Here is a 21,958-nt window from a genome sequence, read left to right as displayed (position 1 = left end):
AATTGATTCAGTAGAGGTCAGAGGAGTTCCCTACCAAGTGTTGTCTGGTAGGCAAAATAGGATTATTCTGCCCTGTATTTAGGATTCAAGAAAGCTTCTGGCCCAGTTGGAAGACCTCCTGTTGGCACCTGGGTTTCAGCCACCAGGTGACACAGACTAGATAGGCCATCGGCCTGATCCAACATGTCTTCTCTTAAGTTCTTAAAAGTTTGGCAGTGTTGAGCACCCCCAGGCCATTAGTTAAACCCCCTAAAAGTGACCACGTATTCATGTGACAACCTAAGCCGCTGGGCAATCCTGACTTCGAGAAAAGGAATCACGACGCTCACCTGCTTCAAAGACAGGCATTAATTTCCCCCCCTCCACATCTCTCTCTGCTTTCAGGGTATATGCTGTGTACAACTCAGTCAAGGGCTCCTGTTCAGAACCTGTTGGCTTCACCACCCACAGCTGTGCCCCGGAATGCCCCTTCCCACCCAAACCTTCTCACAGGACCAAAAATTCCCTAACTTTGCAGTGGAAGGTAAGTGGCATGAAAATTTGAAACTGTCGTCCCCTTCCACCCCTCTCCCCTGGAAGATCCTGTTGAATCCCATATAAGGCAATGTAGGAAACAAAGAAAAGCGGTTAAGAGTCCTGGATCTTTTGCTTCCTACCCTCCGGGCACTGGTCGGTCCTTCTGCATTGCAGCTGCATGGAGCACGATCCAGCCAATGAGAGCTGCTTTGCATTCCTGTTCCACGCTTGGTTTCTCGGGAGAGGAAAAGGAAACTCCCGGAGGGCAGTCTGAGACTTGCTCATTCTTATTCAACGCATCTTTCGGGATACTTAAATGCGCAGCAGGCGGTTCCTGGTATGTTCAATAACCAGGTGCGCAAAACGCTGGTGGGGAAAGGGGCAAGGCAGAAAAGGGGTCAGCTTTGGGCAGAGGAAGGAGTCGGGGGATGAGAGTTTCTTTTGAAGCTGGAAGGGGGGAAATTGAAGGCGAACATGGGCATTAGCTGCCCTTTTCCGCCAGGGTCCACGTTCTCCTTGGGCCTTTGGTGGAAATGTCAGTAGCTGGGTCAGTGGCACCCTTTCCCTGATGCTCTCCTCGGTCCGCTTCCCCTGGTTGGTGTTTGCTTAGGGACTTCCTTCCTGGGCTCCCCTCACCAACCTGCTGCCCTGTCCTCGGCCTGGTATTCTTCCAAAATCTTACCCATCAGGATTTCCCCCAGAATTCTGACATACTGAATGATCAGACTTTATAGGCCGGACTGGTGCGTGCCGTTTCTTTTCTGTATTTTGTACAGAAATGTTACAGGAACAATGAGGGTAGGTAGCTTTAAAAAGGGATCAGAAAAATTAATGGCAGTCTGGTCCACTGATGGCTGCAAGCCATGGTGAGTGAAGGGGAGACTCCATGTCTAGAGGCAGTAAACCTCTGAGTGCCAGTGCCTGAAGGCAGCTTCGGAGGAGGGCCTCGGCCTCTGGGTCCTTTTTGTTTGGCCCCCGGGGTAACTGAGTGGCTACTGAGTGAAACAGGACTTGGTAACCTGATCATATGTTCTTTGGCCAAAGGATTTTGTTAACGTGAATCTCTCCCCTGCCCTTGTTATTGTTGCAGTGTGCCCACCGATAAAGACATTTCAAAGGCGGGGGGGGGGGGTCCACTTTTGATGCTGCTGTAAATGCAGCTGTATCAGTATTCTTTTTGTGTAATATTAATAAACATACAGGAGCGCCTCTTTAAAACAGAATCGTGATCCGGGAGAGGATGCAGTTGCATCCCAGTGACTTTTGTAGCCTGTGTATTTAGTAGCATAGATGCAAATGAACAGAAAACGACTCCGGTTCCTGCAATGAATTTATTATGTATTTATTCGTTAAATTTATAGACTGCCGCTCCCGGCCGGCCAACTTTCAGCGGCAAACAGCCATTCATAAACAATAAAATACAATAATTATTGAACAATAAACATTGGAACAGTCCCCATTTTTTTCCCTACCCATCCCACACTAAACCTGCCCCTCCCCATCTGCCATACAGCCAGGGAAGATGTCCTAACTTGGAAATGTATTTACTTATTTAAAAACTTTAGACTCCACCTTACCCCAACATCCAGCCTAAAGAAGAGTTCTTGGAGAACTCGAAAGCTCACACGGTTATTTTATTTGTTTGCATGATTATGTTTATTGAACGCCACTCCCGGGCCAAGCCAGCTCATAGCAGTTCACAATAAACCCTCTGATAAAACACTCGTAAAACAATAACATTCCCAGACGGCATAACCCATCTGATTCCCTCCCTCCCTGCCCAAAACCCTGCACCCACTGGCAGTCCACCTCGGGAGAAGGGGACTACCTACCTCAGATGTTCAGATATTACATTCTGTTTGCCCTAATAAACGGTTTTCCATGTATTGTCTTTTTAACCAGACCAGCGAAAATCCGTAAAAAGAGATGTGATTTTTGCGGATGTGGTTCGGTTCAAGTTTGCCTTCCGCGAATGGCGTTTTATGCTCAGTGTGCAGCCTTTCAGCTCAGAGGCCAGCATGCAGTCTGGGTATCTCTCGGAGCAGAGCCTGGAGATGCTTGGGAGTGCGGTGAGCCCTCTTGGGCCTCCTGTCTGAGTAACAGCACAAATGGCATCTCTAACATTCCCAGTGGGATCCTTAGAGAAGCCCACTTAATACTTCCCCGCCTGCCCCATCTATTTATGTTCTTGCTGTGGAAATTTCCTCGAGTACTTTTTGGGGGCGCTCCCTGTTGAGTTCTTTATAAACGATTTGGCATGCTTTCCCCCTTCCTCTCTTCTCTTTGTTGTCGTTCTGTTGCTGCAGGCCCCTATTGACAATGGTTCAAAAATCACCAGCTACCTTTTAGAGTGGGATGAGGTAAGTGATACATCAAGAAAGGGAAAATGAGGATTCTGTTGCTCTCTAGGAGACACATGTCTACTATGTGCCGTCAAGTCCCTTTTGACGTATGGTGACGCTATGAATTAATGACCTCCAAACCCTTCTATCATGAACTGCCTTGCTCAGGTCTTGCAAATGGAAGGCCAGGGCCTCCTCTAGAATAATTTCATCTTGTGTTTGGACTTTCCTCTTTTCCTACAACATTTTTTATCATTACAATCTTTTCCAGCGAATCTTGTCTTCTCATGACATGACCAAAGTATGATAGCCTCAGTTTGGGTGTTTTAACTTCTAGGGAAGGGTCAGAATGAAATAGTGGAAGTGCAGAACCCCATTTTGCTTTGATGATCTTCTAAATCTTGTAAATAATACGGTACATTGTAGAAACAACCATAAGGTACCAGTCTAGCTACAAAGATAGCTTTCCTTTTGTAGCTTCATTATCCAATAGAAACAACCTCCAATAAATGTACTTTGGGAGTAGTTTCAGGTGGGTAGCCAGAAGAGTAAGAATCAGGTCCAGTAGCACTTGAAAGCCCAACAAGCGTATCTTTCAAGAGTCAATGATACATCCTTCAAAGGGAGCTTTGACTCTTAAACGGTTATACCCTAGAAATCTCCTTGGACTTTAAGGAGCTACAGGGCTCCCACTGTGGAAGAGCAATGGGTACACTTACAGCACCATCTGAAGCAGAGTTATGCCCCTTCTAAAGCCCTTCAACTTAAGGGTGTCTCTGCTTAGGACAGCACTGCTAGTTTTCCTGGGAAGCTAGGAGCCACTGGGTTCTGTGCACGTTTGAAAGTCTGTATCTAAAGTCCAAATTTTCAAGCATGAACAGAGCTTGTGCCTAACCCTAAAAGGGGAAGAAACCCATTGGAACTAGAGGTCTTTCCAACCATATGATAGAAGAAATTGTGCTTGCTGGTTTTCTGCCTGGCACAGCTGTTTACAGTACAAAGACTTTTTGGGTCATAGAGGCCAATGACTTGTTAATTTTTCATGGCACTGGAATTACCAGCAGTATTAGCGTATGAGTCAGCTAGAACCCAAGGTATTTATTTGGAATGCTGATGAAATCCAATTGGGGGGGGGGGCTTGCACGATGTTTTGGGGCACCAGAAAGAAAACGGTTAGTGAGTTTATAAGTCACCGCTGTTGAGTTCCCTTCCCTGTAGATTTAACGAGGAAGTGGGAGAGGCAGTTGCAGATCGTTCTGTTGAAATCTGACGGTGAAATTGGAAGGAGAAAATACAGAACGGCCCCGGATTCTGGGGAGATTGTAATAGTTGTAGATCCTCCACTTGGCTCAGGGCTTCATCCCAAACCGCAGCAGCTACTAAAACTTTTGTTGTATTGAAAGAAGGAAGGTTTCCAGGCGATTAATGCTTAGTTAATTAGAAATAATATCAGCCAGCCTCTGATGTTATTGCCAATGGAACACGAAACATGAGTCACGGCAAGAGATCTGAAATATCAGCCAGCCCGAACTTCGCTTGAGGGGAAATGAAATGCCAGCTCTGGTAGCAAATGTATGTGTTCATGGACTTGCTTTAAAAAAAAACAATAATGGAACTGAAGTTGAAAAAGCTGCTAGACCCTTTTGCAACTGGACACTGATGGCTAGCTGAGCAGTCATAAAAAACAGTTTCATGTAAAGTGATAGAAATGAGCCTGGAGAATATCCTTGGCCTCTAATCCAGAAACTGGACCGATTGTAATGTTCCAGTTTGGTGTAGTGGTTAGGAGTGTGGACTTCTAATCTGGCATGCCGGGTTCGATTCTGCGCTCCCCCACATGCAGTCAGCTGGGTGACCTTGGGCTCGCCATGGCACTGATAAAACTGTTCTGACCGAGCAGTGATATCAGGGCTCTCTCAGCCTCACCCACCCCACAGGGTGTCTGTTGTGGGGAGAGGAATGGGAAGGCGACTGTAAGCCGCTTTGAGCCTCCTTCGGGTAGGGAAAAGCGGCATATAAGAACCAACTCTTCTTCTTCTTCTTCTTCTTCTTCTTGGGTTCATGTTTTGATGCAACTCCGATTTTGCGTGCAGCAGGCTGTCACGGTAAAATTTACGTTCAACTCCTAGTTATTTTATGGCTGTTCAAAATCTTTTGGGGGCCATTATGAAATCTCAACTTGGGAATTTCCAGACATGACTCTCAAAAAGTGAGAGAAAAACTGAGAGAGCAAAAGGGGTAGTCCAAAATATCATTTATTGCTACCCTAACCCACACAAAAAGCTGGACTTTGGTTGACTTAACTGTGACGGGGTCCTCTGAAAGCCTCCGTCCCAGGGTTGCTTGCTTGAGTTGTTGGGTCCCCCCCCCCCCGTGGTGGGGGATGGATGGGGAGGGCCTCTCGCTGTCCCAATGATTAATCTGAGTCTGGTCTTTAATCTGAAATTCAGGTTGGATTTGATAAAAGCCCCCCAATTGCCCTGAGCGTGGCAGTCCCACTGAAGGCAATTGCGTGCGTGCACATTAAGAATTGTGTGCATATACATGAAACGAGGCACATTTTGTGGAACTGATGAGCAAGCATTTCACTTTTGAAATGGTCACAGACAGCTGCATCCCCCTTGATAGTTTTCTTGCATTTCTCCCACCCCCTCAAAAATTCCTTAGTAAAGTTTATGCTTCTTTAAGCCTCATGTGAAGTTTTTCGAGGAAAGTAATTTAAGGATGTTATTAAAGCAGTGCACTCCTTTTGTTCAGGGAAAACGAAACAATGGTTTCAGAGAATGTTACTTTGGGACCCAAAAACACTACAAGGTGACGAAGCTCTGTCCAGCTATGGGTTATACATTCCGATTAGCAGCTCAGAACGACGTTGGCACGAGGTAAGGAACTGCTTCCTGTTGGGATCCCAGCCCAGTTTGGGACCCCCTGTTATTTTGAATCACAGTTTCGTTTCATGGAGGGGAGGGATTAGAAAGACCCGGGATATGGATGTTCAGAATCCCTTCTCTCTGGCATGAAGCTCACTAAGTGACCCAGGTTCAGTCATGCATCCTTGACTCAACCTCCCCTGCAAGATTATTCATAGGGATAAAATAGCAGGGGGAGAACCAATATGAGTTCCACGGAGAAAGATTAAATTCATAGATGTCCTCCAGGATATTTGCGCCTCCTTGCTCAGAGTGAGAGTGAGGTTGGACATACCTTCGAACCTAGAAGCACAGATCAGTGTGGAAAGACATCATGGGGAATCCAAAATTGTCAACAGGAACCAGAGCAACATCTGTGAAATCCCCCTGGTGGAGCAGCTGAGAAGTACACACACAACTCAGCAGCCCTCTTGTATTTAGGGTGCAGAGTAGACCATGGCGGTGATTGGGCAGAAATGCCTGGCACCACTCCACCAGGATAGGGAGAAGGCATTGCAGGTCTGCAAAAATGTTCAGGACTTCCTCGAGTTGCCGAGGTTCCAGAAGCGGTGCCCTAAACCAAAGGGGGAAGTTGTTTGAACATGTACAGCAGGGGTAGTCAAACTGCAGCCCTCCAGATTTCCATGGACTACAATTCCCATGAGCTCGTGGGAATTGTAGTCCATGGACATTTGGAGGGCCGCAGTTTGACTACCCCTGATGTAGAATCATAGAATCATAGAGTTGGAAGGGGCCATACAGGCCATCTAGTCTAACCCCCTGCTCAACGCAGGATCAGCCTTAAGCATCCAAGAAAAGTGTGCAGCCTCTGCCTTCTGCCAGAACCTGGTGCTTCCACTAACTTTGCTCTAAGGGTCGTTCTTTTGTTTGCCTCTCTGCTGCTTCGCAGTGGCTTTAGCCAAGAAGTTGTGTGCTACACATCAGGGAATATTCCTCAGACCCCTTCTGCGCCAAGGCTTGTTCGGGCTGGAGTCACATGGATTACCTTGCAGTGGAATAAGGCGGAAGGCTGCGCTCCAGAGGAAGTGATCACCTACATTCTGGAGATTCAGGAAGAGGATAATGTAAGGGCTGATACAAGTAAAACTGGGGTATGCATACACAAAAAAAATAAGAGATTTTTTTGGATTTGGATATATCGGATCCCGCAAAATTAGGGATCCTCCTCCCGCCCTGAATCCAGAATTCCAGTCCTGGTATGGTATTTGCATTCATATATTTTGGAAATCCTGATTTTTTTTTCCAGCTCCGTTATACGTATGGCAGGCTTTTCTCACCTAGGGTTTCATGAAACCCTGGGGTTTCTTGGCAGCCCTAAACAGGTTTCCCAAAGGGATGGGAGTTAATTTTGTATATATATTTTTAATATTTGTTAAACATTTATTGGGTGATATGACCATATATGGTCATGTCAACCTGCCCACCCCTCCTAAAATGGCCAATGATAGGCCTGGGTGGGGTAGGAAATGTAGGGCCCCCAGATGAGCATGTACACAGCTATGATTCCCAACCATATTCTGCATGATCACGCCACTTTTGTGGCTTCTTGAATCTTGCGGAATGTTTCAGGGTTTTCTCGATGGCAACAAAAGTTGAGAAAGGCCGCCCTATAGGCTCCATAATAGTCAATGAGGAATTTATCTGGGGGTATCCATGAGTCGGGGGGGGGACTCTTTTTTGAGGTAGAGGCACCACAATTTCAGTGTAGCTTCAGGTGCCTCTCCTCAAAAGACTCCAAATTATCAAAATCTAATAATTTTGTTATCTATAAAAATCTATAAACATCTAATAAAATAGATAATAAAAAAGATAGGACGAGGGAGTCCAATTCTATGGGGCCCCCAAAGTAGATGCCCCCATCCTCCATTGTTTCCAGTGGTGGAGAAAAAAACAGCAACCAAACAAAAACAAGGAATGATCTCAAGCTGGAGGTGGGAGGATTTTTCCAAGCCCAGCAGAACCAGTGCATATGGAGTGCCCCACAGAACCAGTGTGTATACAGCTTGCTCTTTGAGCCATGTTCCAGAGGAAGTAATGTGTTCTTTCATCAGGTGGCACTGTTGATGGTATTGTGTTTTGGTCTTCAGGATAGTGTGTTTCACCCAAAGTACACTGGAGAAGACCGTACCTGTACTGTGAAAAATCTCAAAAGAAGCACACAATATAAATTCAGGGTAGGTGCTTTCTTTCCCCTTTCACATCCCTTCCCGTTGCATCTGCTAACTCAGGAAAGCATAAGGATCGATTCAAATGGGTGGCCATGTTGGTCTGAAGTAGCACAACAAAATCAGAGTCCCGTAGTTCATAGTTCATTGTTTGAAGAAGACTGCTTGCACTCGAAAGCTCACGCCTTGAATAAATCTTTGTTGGTCTTAAAGGTGCCACTGGACTCTGATTTTATGAGGAAAGCATAGTTTCTCACAGGAAAGAAGAAGGGACACAGAGCTGTTTTTTTTCTGCAGAAGGCACATATTTGAAATAGCATCTAGCAGTGGAGACAATATACTTTGTTATTTAAAGCCTTTCCATCCCGTTTTTTATTTGTGGCTACAAAGCAGTGAACTGTGTAGCAACCAAGTTGCCGAGACGTTAGCAGTATTCCAATTAACATTAAAACCAATTTAAATTTAAAACCAAGAGATGCACACAGAAATTTAGGTAGCAGCTGACCGTACGACTAGCACACTTCCTCATTATAGCACTGATACAGAACTATAGTTACCAGCTCTGGGATGGGAAATTTCTGGAGATTTCAGGGGAGGGTCGGGTGGGTGGGGTTTGGGTAGGAATGGGAGGGAGCTCAGTGGCACATCCCCCAACCTCGAACTGTTGCCCAGCTGCTGTCGCCCCCATCTGGCCTGACCTACTGCGCTCAATTACCCTGTGTGCAAAGCCCTCAAAATTTCTATTGCTGTCCGCCTGCTCATGTTCATTATGCCTTCTGTTAATATTTTTATACACGGTTTAAATGTACACGTTCCACTGTTGCATGTAAAATGGCCAGAGATGTCACAGAGAGGGGCAGTGTATAAATTAAACAAATAAATAAGAGTTCATCATCCGAAGCAGCCATTTTCTCCAGGGGAGCCGATCTGTCATCCCGAGATCAGTTGTAATTCCAGGAGATCTCCAGGTCCCAACTGGAGTCTGGCAACCCTACGTGGAACTGCTTTTAACCTTGCATTAGTCGTTTTAGCTGTTGCTGCAACTTTAGTGTCTATCCACAAGGTGGCAGCCTTACTTTTTTTGCTAAGACACGCAAGTGCTCTTAATTTATATTTCCTCCGTGTACAAGTCCGGCTTGTTTAACAAGGATTGCTGGAAAGCCATTCCCTTGTTTGGCTCTGAGCGTTGTATTCCTGTGTGATTGTTTGGAGGAATAGCATTCTCAATGGGCAGCACTTTACAAGAGCCCTTGTTGATAACTATGCACAGACATGTGTCTTTAGAAGACAGACAGTGTTTTCAGATCCTTTTATAACCAGAATTGCAGTTTCATTTATCCGCTGTAATCAAGCACTCTTTGCTTGTGCACTTGACACTGTGCAGGGATGCCTTCGCTTCAGGTCTCGTCTAGGTCTCTTCTCCCCTCGTGCCACCATCATCCCTACTTTTGTTTCCTCGTAAATGTCTCTTTCTCTCTTTCATTCTTTGCCTAGTCCCTCTTTGCCTTTCCCTCAAATTTCCCCAGCATTGACAGGAGTCCGATGTGTATTGAGATCCCTAGAGGTGAGCCATGGGGACCCAGGTAGTCAGAATATTTACAGGAGGCCCCCTGGCTGGCCGTGTGAATTTTGAGACACACAGGATCAACAGACTCACAAAGGAGAGGTATACAGACGTGAAGGCTTCAGCCTCCCAAATCAGCCAGGGCAGGAATTTCTTCCCACTACTCCCAATCTGGGGAGGCCCCTCCCCCTGCACCTCTGGTTCACGAGGGATACACTGTGGTTTTTAGGTGTGCTAATTGTAAGCCGTTACTGGTGGTTTCCTTCTATCTTAATTCCAAGAGCACAGTCACAAAAGGTGAGGCATGTTAAAATCTACTCTGCTTGACGTTACTGTGTAGCAATTATAAATTCTGTTCAGTGGAAGAGACTCTTTAGAACAGCGGTTCTCATCTACCATAACGCCGCAATTCCAACTGCGGCGGGAGCGGTGCGCACATGCACACAGGTGCATGCACAGGTGCTCAACGATCTGGAAGTGGCCAGTGCCATGGCTCTGCCGCTGCTGCCACCTGCCCCCACTGCCAGCACAGGCACCGCCGCCACCAACCTGTCCTGGCGACCCCACAGAAGGGGCCAGGTGACCCCACTTGGGGTCGGGACCCCAAGGTTGAGAACCACTGCTTTAGAAGTACTGGCTTAGATCTGGCAGAGCCCTTCCATGAGCAGGAGGATTTCTGCCCTTGGAGCGGCACTTTCTTGCTTCCCACTGCAACCCCAAATGCCCATGTCCCCCCCCCCCTTGTGGAACACTGTTCTGGGGTCCCTTGGTCAGAGCATTTCAGATGGCATTTTGTTGGCTGCAGTAGAGTGTGGGGTCAGGGGGAGCGGTCTTGCATCCAAGTCTGTGTCTAGTGTGTTTTGAATCCCAGCAGTAGAGGCTTGCTAATAAAATTGCCTGAGAACTTTTAAATGTCTGAATGAAACTTAGCAGTGCTCTTGCGTAGATTTTTACTGGCCATGATGCTTGCGGGTGGCTTCAGAGTAACTTGGGCAACGCAGCTTGATTTTGGGGTGTGCAGCTCATTGTTTTCATTTTATTCCAGCTAATTGTCTCCAACGTAGAAGGGAAGAGTAGCCCCAGTGACATCTTGGTCTGCACCACGAGCCCTGACAGGCCAGGGCCCCCCACCAGACCTGTGGTTAAAGGGCCAGTAACATCTCACGGCTTCAGCGTCAAATGGGGTAAGAGCATTCCTCCATGATACTAGACCTCATTGTCTTCATGCCTCAAACCCGTAAAAGGAGAAAGCTTAAGTAGAAAAAAGCAACATCTGGCTTAACCGCATTTGGTGTTGAGGGGAAAATGCCACAGGGGGAGAGCCTGGGGAAGGAGAATCAGGTAACAGTGGAGCTCCAAGTACAGTGCAGCTACCTTGGCCTTATTTTTTTATTTATATTTGGATGGATTTATCCCTGTCACTCCCAAAACCTGTCCGGGTTGTGGCGGATTACAGTAAAAGAATACAAATACAATAGAATATGATAAAAATACAGTCTAACCCCTAGGCAAAATGAGTCATTAACAGAAGATCACCCCCAAAATCCTGGCCGCGGGTACCAGCCAATCACTGCTGTGCACTGTGGACTTCTGATGCCACCTTGCTTAACTGGCTGGTCCTGAACTTGACCCAAGAGGCGAAATGCCTGGCCGGAATGGAACATGATGGATGAAATTCCATAGCTGCCTAACCCTACTCTAATGACATGGCTGCTATATGTATCCTGGGAAGCAGATGGAACGAACTTGAGAAAGAGAGGTGGGGATGTGATTCCAGGAAAGAGGAAGCTGCATGAGAAGTTATGCAGAGATGACAATATATGTGAAATAAAGATAATCTGAAGGCCTGTCAGTGTTGTCTTATCATGGAAAAGATGCTTCTGGAAACCTAGCAGTTCACAAAGCACAAATGCTTTTCTCTTGAGGAACAAGCAGTCCTCTTCAGAGGGTCTTCCTGGGCTCAGGGAAAAAACGTGAACTACACGGGGAGCGTCAGCCAATTGTGGGAGGCCCTGGCCCTTGAATGCTACAAAAGCTCATTTTTGTTTTCCTCTCTGCTGAGAATCTCTTTTATGCCTTGTAACAGATCCTCCTGAGGATAACGGTGGTTCAGAAATCCTAAACTACTTGTTGGAAATTTCAGAAGGAAGCTCTGAAGGTAAATAGAATGGGCACATATTTTATTCCGGTCGTTTTTAATGATGCCTGCTCTGCTGCATGAAAATATTAGCCGTAGGGTTTTCGAGGCAGAGGACAAACTCTCTGGCTGGTCTCCCTTGCAAGCACTGGCCAGGGCTGATCTTGCTTCACTTTTGAGACCCGATAGGATGCTCGGGTGCACCGTCCAGGTCTAGGAACTCTTGAACCAGAGTCTGTAATCTAGTTTCTCTCCCTGAGGTGACATTTTGCAAGATGGATCCCAGGCAACACAAGTCCTCTCTTAATAATCCACCCAGAGAAAATTAGGCTGATTTGTTTACTTATTGACTTTGTGCGGCTTTCAGGGTGCCCCTCCCCACAAAGGTCTCAGGGCAGCTTGCTACAGTTTCATAAAATAGCAGCCGAAATGCAAAATACATATAAAATCTGAGAAATTTATCATCTAGAAATTTACTACATGTTCGCTCCGTACCAGACTTTCCCCTAACAAGCCGAAGCGCACTGACCAATGGAATTCAGATTTCTGGCCCGATTCGGATGAAGGCAACAGCCTGTGCCGTTCTTCTGTAAAGTGTCCAAATGGATGATGATGATGGGTTATGGCTTTTATTCAGTAGAAAGCTTCTGTTCACTAAAGGGGCTTCCATGGGGGGAAAGGGCTTCTTTCCTTCTCTCTTCCTCTGCAGTCTATAGTGATCCTACAAAATGCTGCTTCCCAGGAACGGGAAGTAGGAACAGTACAAGAGATTATTCCAGATCTGCAGTATGGGGAGCACTGGTGAAAAATCACCTTCCCTTCCATTACCACAGTGGTTCTCAACCTTCCTAATGCCGCGACCCTTTAATACAGTTCCTCATGTTGTGGCGACCCCCAACCATAAAATCATGCAAGGGTTCTTTCACAGAAATTAAACCGAAACTGACCAATGGCGTGAAGATCCATTGTTCATGATTTTTATTTTTATTTTTTCTGGGGTTTCTCAGTTCACTTCTGGTCCCACCATGCTGATCTCACTGTTTTCCGCTGCTCCAGGCAGACTAACGCTCTATCTCGATCTACCCCGCAAGACTGCTGTGTGGGTGAAATGGAAGAGGAGCGATGTCAGCCATTTCGGGACCCCCTTGGAGAGAAGGGCCCTGCCGCGACCCCTGTGAAAAGGTCGTTCAACCCCCAAAGGGGTCCCAACCCCCAGGTTGAGAACCACTGCAATAGCAGAACATTTCCTGTGAGATCCAACCATATTACTGGAATGGTAGTGCTGTGTTTTCAAACACCGACTTCCGCTTTTTAAAAAATGTTCACGGCTGACCGCAGCACTTAGTATTTGGAGCAAAAGATTATGCACATGGGCGCCCAGAAGAGAAAACAAGGCTTTTACGCACAGTGGAGACAACTTCAAGCATATTAAATAGAGCACCTCACCTACTTTCTAATCCACAAGCTGTTTTGGGTGAGCCCTCTACTGCTATCAAGGGACGTGATAGTAGAAAACCCAGTTGGCTGCTTCGGTCCATTAATGCTCCCCTTTCCCTTAATGACTCGAAGGTTTGTGATCTAACGAAGGCTTAAGCGGGATGCTAGCTAGCCCTGCAATGATGGTTTCCTTTTGTTTCCAATTACCCCTCACAGCAAATCAATGGGAGGTAGGCTACAGAGGCTCTGCGACCGAATGTATATGTACCTACTTGAAACCAGGCACTTTGTATAAGCTCCGGGCATGCTGCATTAGCACTGGGGGACACAGTCAGGTCTGTATGAGGGAAGCTTTTCATCTCTCTCCCCCTCCCCCCACTTTTACCCTAAAAGCTTTATTTGTGTGCTGGTCTGGGGAGGGAGGCTGTTTGCAAAATCGCGTGTGCTTTCAGTGGAAGCGAATCAGGCTGGCTTGTGTTAATACTGCCAAACGAGAGGAGGTTCACAACTGCTTCCCTACAAGGGTTTTAGCAAGATACCGACCGCTTGGTGTGCCGATTAGAGATCCGGACTGCATTTGGTGTACTGATTAGAGGTCTGGACTCAGGTCATAAAGACCTGAGTTCAAATCCACTCTCTGGTTTGAAATTCGCCAAGTGACACCCAGTCGTTTTCTTTCTGCATAGCCTAATTCAGAAGGCTGTTGTGAGAGTGAAAGGGAGGGGACAACCTCATTGAGTTCCGTGGAGTAAGGATGGAATTAGACACCAAATATACGCTTATTTTCTTCCCAGTGCTGAAGAGCTAGTTAGAGCAGGGATTCCCAACTAGGGATCCGTGGTGATCCATGGAAGATCTGAAGGAGGGAGGTTTCTGGGTTACCTTCTCAGCTCCCACCCTTCTTTCTGGCCTACGTGAGGCAGAGCCACCATCGTAGTAGTAAAGGTGGGGGGAGGGAGCAAAAGGAGGGGGAAGGGTGTGGGTAGTGATGTCACTTTCCAGGGGCGTGGCCAACTTACAGGGTTCCTTTAAGCATGAAAAATTAATTCAGGAGCTCGTCTATGGACAAAAGGTTGAAAATGACTGAGTCACAGTGTTGGACTAGGCTCTGGGAGATCCGGATTCAAATCCTGATTCTGCCATGTAAAATGGCTGGAGGATCCTGGGGCACTCACCCTAACCTACCTTTCAGGGTTGTTATGAGCATAAAACGGAGGAGAGGAGAATGATGTCAGCGCTTTGGGTCCCACTTGATAGTAAGGTAGATTAAAAGCAAAGGATCTGCCATTACCTGCCTTTCTGTGGCAACCCTGGATTTCCCAGGTGGTCCCCCATCCAAGTACTAACCAGGACCGACCCTGCTTAGCTTCAGATGTCTGTTAAAATTGGGTTGGGCCATGCAGTTCAAGGCTGTCAATTAAAAGTTCTTCACAAGTATCTCTCTAGGCAGGAAGTTTCCTTCTTGATTGTTCCGCCCGCCCCTCATGTTACATGCCACCTGATTGGCTGGAGTGCTGAATCTGCCCTGCTTCCTTCCTGCAGTGTTCCGAAAGTTTACTTGTCCGTACGCTCAGCGTTGCACCAGGCCAGTGTCAACCTCCCCGAGTGTTGGGGAAGCCAAAGCATAAAGAAGTGCAGCTGCAGTGGGGTGAGTGACCTCGGAGGGAAGGGAGGCGGGCTTCCCACAGTACTGATAAAGCTGTTCTGACCAAGCAGGAATATCAGGGCTCTCTCAGCCTCACCTCCCTCATAGGGTGTCTGTTGTGGGGAGAGGAATGAGAAGGCGAATGTAAACCGCTTTGAGACTCCTTATGTAGAGAAAAGTGGCATATAAGAACCAACTCTTCTTCTTCTTCAGTAATCTCAGGGCTCTCTCAGCCTCACCTCCCTCACAGGCTGTCTGTTGTGGGGAGAGGAAAAGGAAGGCGACTGTAAGCCACTTTGAGACTCCTTCGGGTAGGGAAAAGTGGCCTATAAGAACCAACTCTTCTTCTTATTCAGTAATATCAAGGGCCTCTCAGCCTCACCTCTCTCTCACCTCATGTCTCAGCTGCTTTGAGACTCCTTCAGGTAGAATAAAAGTGGCATATAAGAACCAACTCTTCTTCTTCTAATAACTGCTATTAACACTTTTATGATGCCTCTTCCCAGATGCTCCCCCTGTGTCAGAATCTAGTTGCCACATCTCTGCGTACAGTGTGGAGATGACGGGACCCGAAGATGCTGTTACGGAGGTTTATCACGGCCCGGATCTCGAATGTACCATCACCAGTCTCCTGCCTGGGAGAATGTACCGCTTCAGAGTGAAGGCGCTGAATGATGGAGGGGTAAGAAAACTAAGCGTGTGTACAAGCCAGTGTGTGTATGAATGGCCAGGAGTGTTGGGACTGGTCTTTAGAAATCATAGATGAAATAGTGGTTAGGAATGTATACATTTAATCTTCCGCCATTGGAACTGTTGCTAGGATATCACAGAATATTCGTAAATCTTGCAATGGGCTATGGCCTAGAGCAATAAAGTTTGACTTGACTTGAATATTCATAAACATTGTTAGTTGCGAAGTTGTGCCCGACCCATCGTGACCCCATGGACAATGATCCTCCAGGCCTTCCTGTCCTCTACCATTCCCCGGAGTCCATTTAAGGACTCATAAACATTATGTTGTGTTAAAGGACCGCATCAGTCACGAGGTCCTGGAAAAAAGAGAAGGAAAAATGCTCCTTTGGCTCTCAGCACAGAAGGGCTGCTAGGTTAAAGGACTGCTTTAGGATGCTTAGGGCTGATCCTGCGTTGAGCAGGGGGTTGGACTAGATGGCCTGTATGGCCCCTTCCAACTCTATGATTCTATGATTCTAAGATTCTATGATTCTATGACTGTGGAAGCTGCAGGGCTGAAGTCTGAAGAGGTCAGAAGAATCCAGGAGATGGGACGGTATGAGAAAATAGCAACCAGGATCCTTAATTTAAATGAAATGTTTCTTTGGGAAGGCTTCAGATTAGGGTTTGGCACTTTGGTGGCCGAAGTGCCCAACCCTTCATCAAATTTTAGATAAAAGAAGATTGCTGAGGTCCAAATTGTTGAGCCATCTTACATTATGAAAAATGAAAATACGTAGTTTATAGAGTGTGGTATTGTTTATACATAATGGAGACCATCGGTATTTGCAAGGAATACTGACCATTACTCAAGTGCTGAAGTGGGGACAGATGTTTGAAAAGGTGGGGTGATACTAGTGAATATTGACAATGACCCCTTGGGATGCTCGACGATCACTGGTCTCTCGATTTTCAGACGTCTCCATGTTGGACATTCGTCATAACCAATAAATACGTGTTACATAGTGTCTATTTTCTCCCTTAGTACGGGCCATATTCCGAAGCCACAGAAGTGACAACAGCTACCGGGCCTCCTGGACAGTGTCGAGCGCCATGCCTTACCTTCCTTTCAAACACAAGTGTACTTGTTAGCTGGGAGGTAAGATGACTATATATTATGCTGTGATTCCACTTGGCTCTAAGAGCAGCTCTCAGGTTCTGTACAGAAGAGTTCCCTGGGAATAGAAGCATACCCGGTTGTGTCTGACCACTTCTTCTGATGGGCCCATCGATGACACTTGGAAGATGGAGGGGTGTGTCTGTGGTTCAGTGGTAGAGCATCTGCTTGGCATGCAGAAGGTCCCAGGTTCAATCCCCAGCATCTCCAACTAAGGAGATGATGTAGAACAGTGGTCCGCAACTTTTTCTAGGCTTCGAACCGGTGGCGGCGGGGAGGGCGATCACTCCCGGGTCGCGCTTGTGCGCATGCGCGGGAGTGCCGCGAATGTGCGTTTGCAGCCGTGCATGGCTCAAACGCGCATGCACGGCGCGGCCCTGCAGAGGCAGGGAGCTGCGGCCCAGTGCAAGGGCCTTCATGGCCCAGCACCAGGCCACAGTCCAGTGGTTGGGGACTACCGATGTAGGAGATCACCATTGACACCTTGGAGAGTTGCTGCCAGTCAGAATAGACAATACTGGCATTGAGAGATCGGTAGTCTCCGTAAGAGGTGGCTTCATATGTTTGGCTGGAACTGGATTCTGCCATTGTAGATATTGTCTAGAAAGACCTTGTCAGCACAGGCCATCTTCATCCAGTTCTGTCCACACTGTGGACCAACACTTTTTCCAGTCAGTTTTTCCCACCCCTTCCTGGTTCTGTGTGGAAGGACTATTGGGGAGGCTCAGCAGCCAAATCAGACATGGACAGAGACTACTTTAAAAGCTTAAGTGATTCTCATATTTTAATGCTTCCCTTTTTGTTAACCTGTGAAAAGATACAACTAGGTTCAAGTCCCATTTGGTGTTGTGGTTAAGAGCGGCGGCTTCTAATCTGGTGAGCAGGGTTAGATGCCCCACTCCTCCACATGCAGCCAGCTGGGTGGCCTTAAGCTAGTCTCAGTCCTGTTAGAACTGTTCTCACAGAGCAGTTCTCTTAGAGCTCTCTCAACCTCACCTACCTCACAGGTTGTCTGTTGTGGGGGGAGGAAGGGACGAGGATTGTAAGCCGCTTTGAGATCCCTTCAGGTGGTGAAAAGTGGGGTATCAAAACCAAGTCTTCTTCTTCAGTAGCATGTCCAAATCAACAGGACTTTCAGGAAGAGATTTTGCACTCACAAAAGCATATAGTGCAGAAAACTTGCTCGTCTCTCAAATGCCATTGAACTCCAATCCAGCTGGTCTACTGTGCTGATCAACATGGCTACCCTCCGAAACCGTGAAAAGGTAGCAAAGCAATTCTAGGCTAAGATACAACTAACAGTGTATGTGTTTTACAGAGTCCTGAGAGCTTTGGTGGGGACATCTCCGAGTACAGACTGGAGTGGGGAGAAGATGAGGAGTCATTAGAACTGGTGTATAGCGGCACAAGCAACTCCTTTGAAATTGGCCAGTTGTCGGCTTCTGCACACTACTTCTGTAGACTACAGGTAAGCAAAACTCTCTACTTATGACAGGGTTGCAAGTTGCAATGAGGTGTGACCTCTGTCTTGTTTTTGCATGAGCCGACTGTGGAATTGCCTGTCTTGGTTTAGGCCTGGGAATTGGGGTTCTTGAAGCTGGAACTTTAATCCAGTGTTTTGAAGTTTGAGAGCCAGCCACGGTGTCATGTTTAGAGGGCCCAGGTAGGATTTGGGGGGCTCAGGTTGGAAACCTACTCTGTCATGGAAATGTTGTGGGTGACCTTAGGCTGGTCTTGCATTCTCGTTGGCCTAACTTACTCCACAGGGTTGTTGTGAGGAGAAAACAGCATTGCAAGCCGCTTTGCGTTCCCCCTGGGGAGAAAAGCAGGGTATAAATAAAATGTGGAGATACAGATCTGGGGGCATCGTGGATAGTTTCCACTTAAGCCAAAACACAAGCTAGCATTCTAGGGGGGAAATGTTGGGTCAGATAAACTGAAGAGGAATGAAGAAGCCAAATGCCTTTGTATGAATGAAAAGTATACCTCCTGTCAATTGTAACAAAGATGCCATTGGGAAGAAAAAGAATGTTAAAGGGAGAGGCATCACAAATCTCTGACCTCCGAGTACTTTGAAATGGAAGCAGTTCCAGTGAGTCCCCTCATGTCCCCTCACATGAACGTTGACCCACCAAAGCAATGTGAGGGATGTAGTAGTAGTTGTTGTTAAAATGTCCTTTTATGGTTAAAATAGGCCTCAGCGCTTCATTGCCGTAACAAACACAAAAGAAAATGGCTCCAGCCCAGAGCTTTTCCATGCTGTTGAACAGCAGCCCCAGTTCCCTGGCAGAAGTCAAAAGGTGGCAATGACATTACCCAGTTTTTCTTTGACTCTAACCATGGCTTCTAATGACCTCTGAAGGGGTGCAAAGACCACCTACCAATCCCCACACGATTCACAGCTGCATGCCACCTACAGAATCTTTGCAATTAGAGCATCCCATGGAGCACTAAGAACATCAATAGACTGACCAGGGATCCACCTAGTCCCGCATCTTGTTTCACATGGTGACCAACCAGTTGCCTCAGGGAACTGACAGGGGATATAGGCCAAGGCCTTCCACTGGTGGTACCTCCTGGCAGTGGCATTCAAACTATTTGGAGACCCACTTCAAAATTTATTTGTGTGTTAGATTAGATGAGATTAGATTTTTATTTTACCCTTCCCCCAGAATGGGGCCCAGAATAGTAGAACAATAAGACCATAATTTCCATAATTATACTGCAGGAGGGCAGCCTAGGAAGGAAGGAAGGAAGGAAGGAAGGAAGGAAGGAAGGAAGGAAGGAAGGAAGGAAGGAAGGAAGGAAGGAAGGAAGGAAGGAAGGAAGGAAGGAAGGAAAAGGAAAATCCAGTTAAAACTCAGCTTTTGACACTATTGTCCGTGCTGTCCGCCAGAATGACATCCATGAAATGCTGGGTGGAATAACTCTGTTTTGTGAAATGCAGACAAGTCCCCAGACAACAGATTCCCCCTCACTGGCAGTCTTCAAGCAGCAGCTGAGCAGATCCTTATTCTGGATACTTTAGGCTGCTCCTGCATTGAGCAGGGGGTTGAACCAGATGGCCTGTCTAGCCCCTTCCAACTCTATGATTCTGTCGTCTCCCTTCTGGGACGTAGTGAATGTGAACAGCATGAGTAATAACAGCACGACGTGTTTTATTCTGTAGGCAATCAACCAGGCAGGAGCGGGACCTTACAGTGATCTAGTCACCTGCAGAGCCCCAGCGTTAGCACCTGATGCTGTCACCATCCTCTATGTCTCAGATGATGATGCCTATCCGCTCTCCCCCTCCGTGTGCCTTGTATTGAACTGGGAAGAACCGTGCAATAATGGGTCCGAGATCATTTCCTACAACATCGACCTTGGCGATATTACCATCCCAGTGGGTAACGTCACGAGTTATGTTATTGACGACCTGCTTCCAGAAACAACGTTCCGGTGAGTCCTCCTTGGATACTGCCACGTCCCGTGGCATGCGGAACAGAGCCGTTGTCTTTATAGAGAGAATTTGTTGTAGCGAAACTGTGCAGAACTGACTCAACACCCCAGCAGTGAAAAGCAGCAGGATTTCATGGGGTTCAAAGTGTTTGGTTGTTGCAGATGTCACCGAATGACAGTGACAGCGCGCCAGTAGATGTGTTTCCACATCAAAAATGTGCAGCCTTGCTCTGTACAGTCTGGGGGTAACTATGCAAGCAGTGACCTTTTTGAGGACGAGCTTTGCCTTCTTGGTAGTGGAAAGTGCCATCAAATCACAGGTGGTTTATGGGGACCCCATAAGGTTTTCAAAGCAAGAGACAAACAGAGGTGGATTTTCTTGATGGCTTCCCATCCAAGTATTAACCAGGGCTGTCCCTTGCTTTGCTCCCAACCACTGACAAGATCAGGCTAGCTTGGGCCACCTCGATAAGGGCTTCCTCCTCTTAGGACCAGGGAAACAGCCTTTATCCATTTCAAACTCTTTTTGACAAGTAGGGCGCCATCTTTTAAGGCAACGAGCGCTGCTTCCACCTTCTGCCTCTCCCTGCTGTTTTTCACCATGGAGACAGACCAAAACATCTTGGTGCCTGCGGCATAATATAGAAATGGTCTCCATAAACGTGGCCACCTGGTGAATAATGGTGGCAAGAAAATTTCCTTTTTGACCCCCTGGAATGCACTGCAGAAGGTGAGGCCCCCCCCCCTCTCCTCGAGTTGCTGTTCCCCTCCCTCTCCAGTGGGTATTGCAATCTAAGTGACCTTCATGGCCATGGCTACAGGAGAAGCAAACTATTGGTCCCTACAGTGGCATTTGTAGCTACTGCGGTGCTCTTAGTGGCAGAATGCAGCAGCCTCTGGCTCTGCAATGGAAGGTCATGGTAACTTGTGACTAGGGTTGGGCATTTCGGCCGCCAAAGCACCCAACCCTACTTGTGACCCCAGAGGCTATGGAGCTGGCACAACGTGCCACAGGATCTGCCCATAAATGGTTGTGAAACTTTACATTGATGTTCTTTTTATCAGCTTCATCTTACTTGATTCTTCTTGACCTTACTTGATTCTTCATCTGGTCTGACCTTCCGTGCTGTTTTTAGAAGCCAGGAGAAAGTAGTGACTACTCCATAGTGTTGTAGCATCCATTCATAAGGATTAAGCTAATTATGAAGTATGTGCTAAATATAGGAGGAGGATGAATGCTTTCCATCAAGCCGCGTACAGTGCTTCGTCGCCCAGAGCAATACGCTCGTTTTTCAGATCCCGAGCCGTGATTATTAACTGTGCATATTAGCTCTATTAACTTTTCCCTGTGAGGATAAATAAGCAGCCTAGCTGGCAATTGTTGTCGTCGTCTTCTGTGGATTTCTGAAAAATTAGTTCCATTAACGACTGGAGGTTTCAAAGCCATTAGGTGGGTTAAAAGATCAGACGGCAAATCTATTTCTGAACTTCTTCAAAGTCATCTCCTTCTTGGGCCTCTTCATAATGGTCCTTCAATGCAAATTAATGGCAGGAAATGGCAGCCGATTGAATGATGCATGGGGAATTATGATTAAGTGTTGCTTCTCAGACTCTTCTGGTGGGGATCAAGTTCTGGCCCTAACAAAAGCAAGCTCTTTTGTCCAAGGTCAGCCAGCAGATTCACAACGGAGCAGGAATATAGTTAAAGGTAAAGGTATCCCCTGGGCAAGCACTGAGTCATGCCTGACCCTTGGGATGACGCCCTCTAGCGTTTTCATGGCAGACTCAATACGGGGTGGTTTGCCAGTGCCTTCCCCAGTCATTACTGTTTACCCCCCAGCAAGCTGGGTACTCATTTTACCAACCTCGGAAGGATGGAAGGCTGAGTCAACCTTGAGCCGGCTGCTGGGATTGAACTCCCAGCCTCATGGG

The 21,958-nt window shown here is 47.0% G+C and overlaps 1 protein-coding gene across 2 annotated transcripts in view; it reads left to right on the top strand.

The window, feature by feature from the left end:
- Nucleotides 1-21,958, top strand: part of FNDC3B (fibronectin type III domain containing 3B) — a 311,990-nt gene that overhangs the window by 240,891 nt on the left and 49,141 nt on the right. For both annotated transcript variants that reach the window (XM_077348400.1, XM_077348401.1), the window contains exons 10-22: nt 385-523; nt 2,823-2,876; nt 5,616-5,740; nt 6,678-6,852; nt 7,876-7,962; nt 10,563-10,701; nt 11,604-11,675; nt 13,308-13,426; nt 14,634-14,739; nt 15,243-15,418; nt 16,454-16,567; nt 17,904-18,053; nt 19,755-20,026. In XM_077348400.1, the coding sequence (XP_077204515.1) occupies nt 385-523; nt 2,823-2,876; nt 5,616-5,740; nt 6,678-6,852; nt 7,876-7,962; nt 10,563-10,701; nt 11,604-11,675; nt 13,308-13,426; nt 14,634-14,739; nt 15,243-15,418; nt 16,454-16,567; nt 17,904-18,053; nt 19,755-20,026 (1,728 nt within the window). The remainder of the gene's footprint in view (nt 1-384; nt 524-2,822; nt 2,877-5,615; nt 5,741-6,677; nt 6,853-7,875; nt 7,963-10,562; nt 10,702-11,603; nt 11,676-13,307; nt 13,427-14,633; nt 14,740-15,242; nt 15,419-16,453; nt 16,568-17,903; nt 18,054-19,754; nt 20,027-21,958) is intronic.

Source organism: Paroedura picta, chromosome 8 (genome assembly GCF_049243985.1).
Source record: "Paroedura picta isolate Pp20150507F chromosome 8, Ppicta_v3.0, whole genome shotgun sequence".
In the NCBI taxonomy this organism is placed as follows: domain Eukaryota; kingdom Metazoa; phylum Chordata; class Lepidosauria; order Squamata; family Gekkonidae; genus Paroedura; species Paroedura picta.
This window is presented reverse-complemented; position numbering and strand designations above follow the sequence as displayed.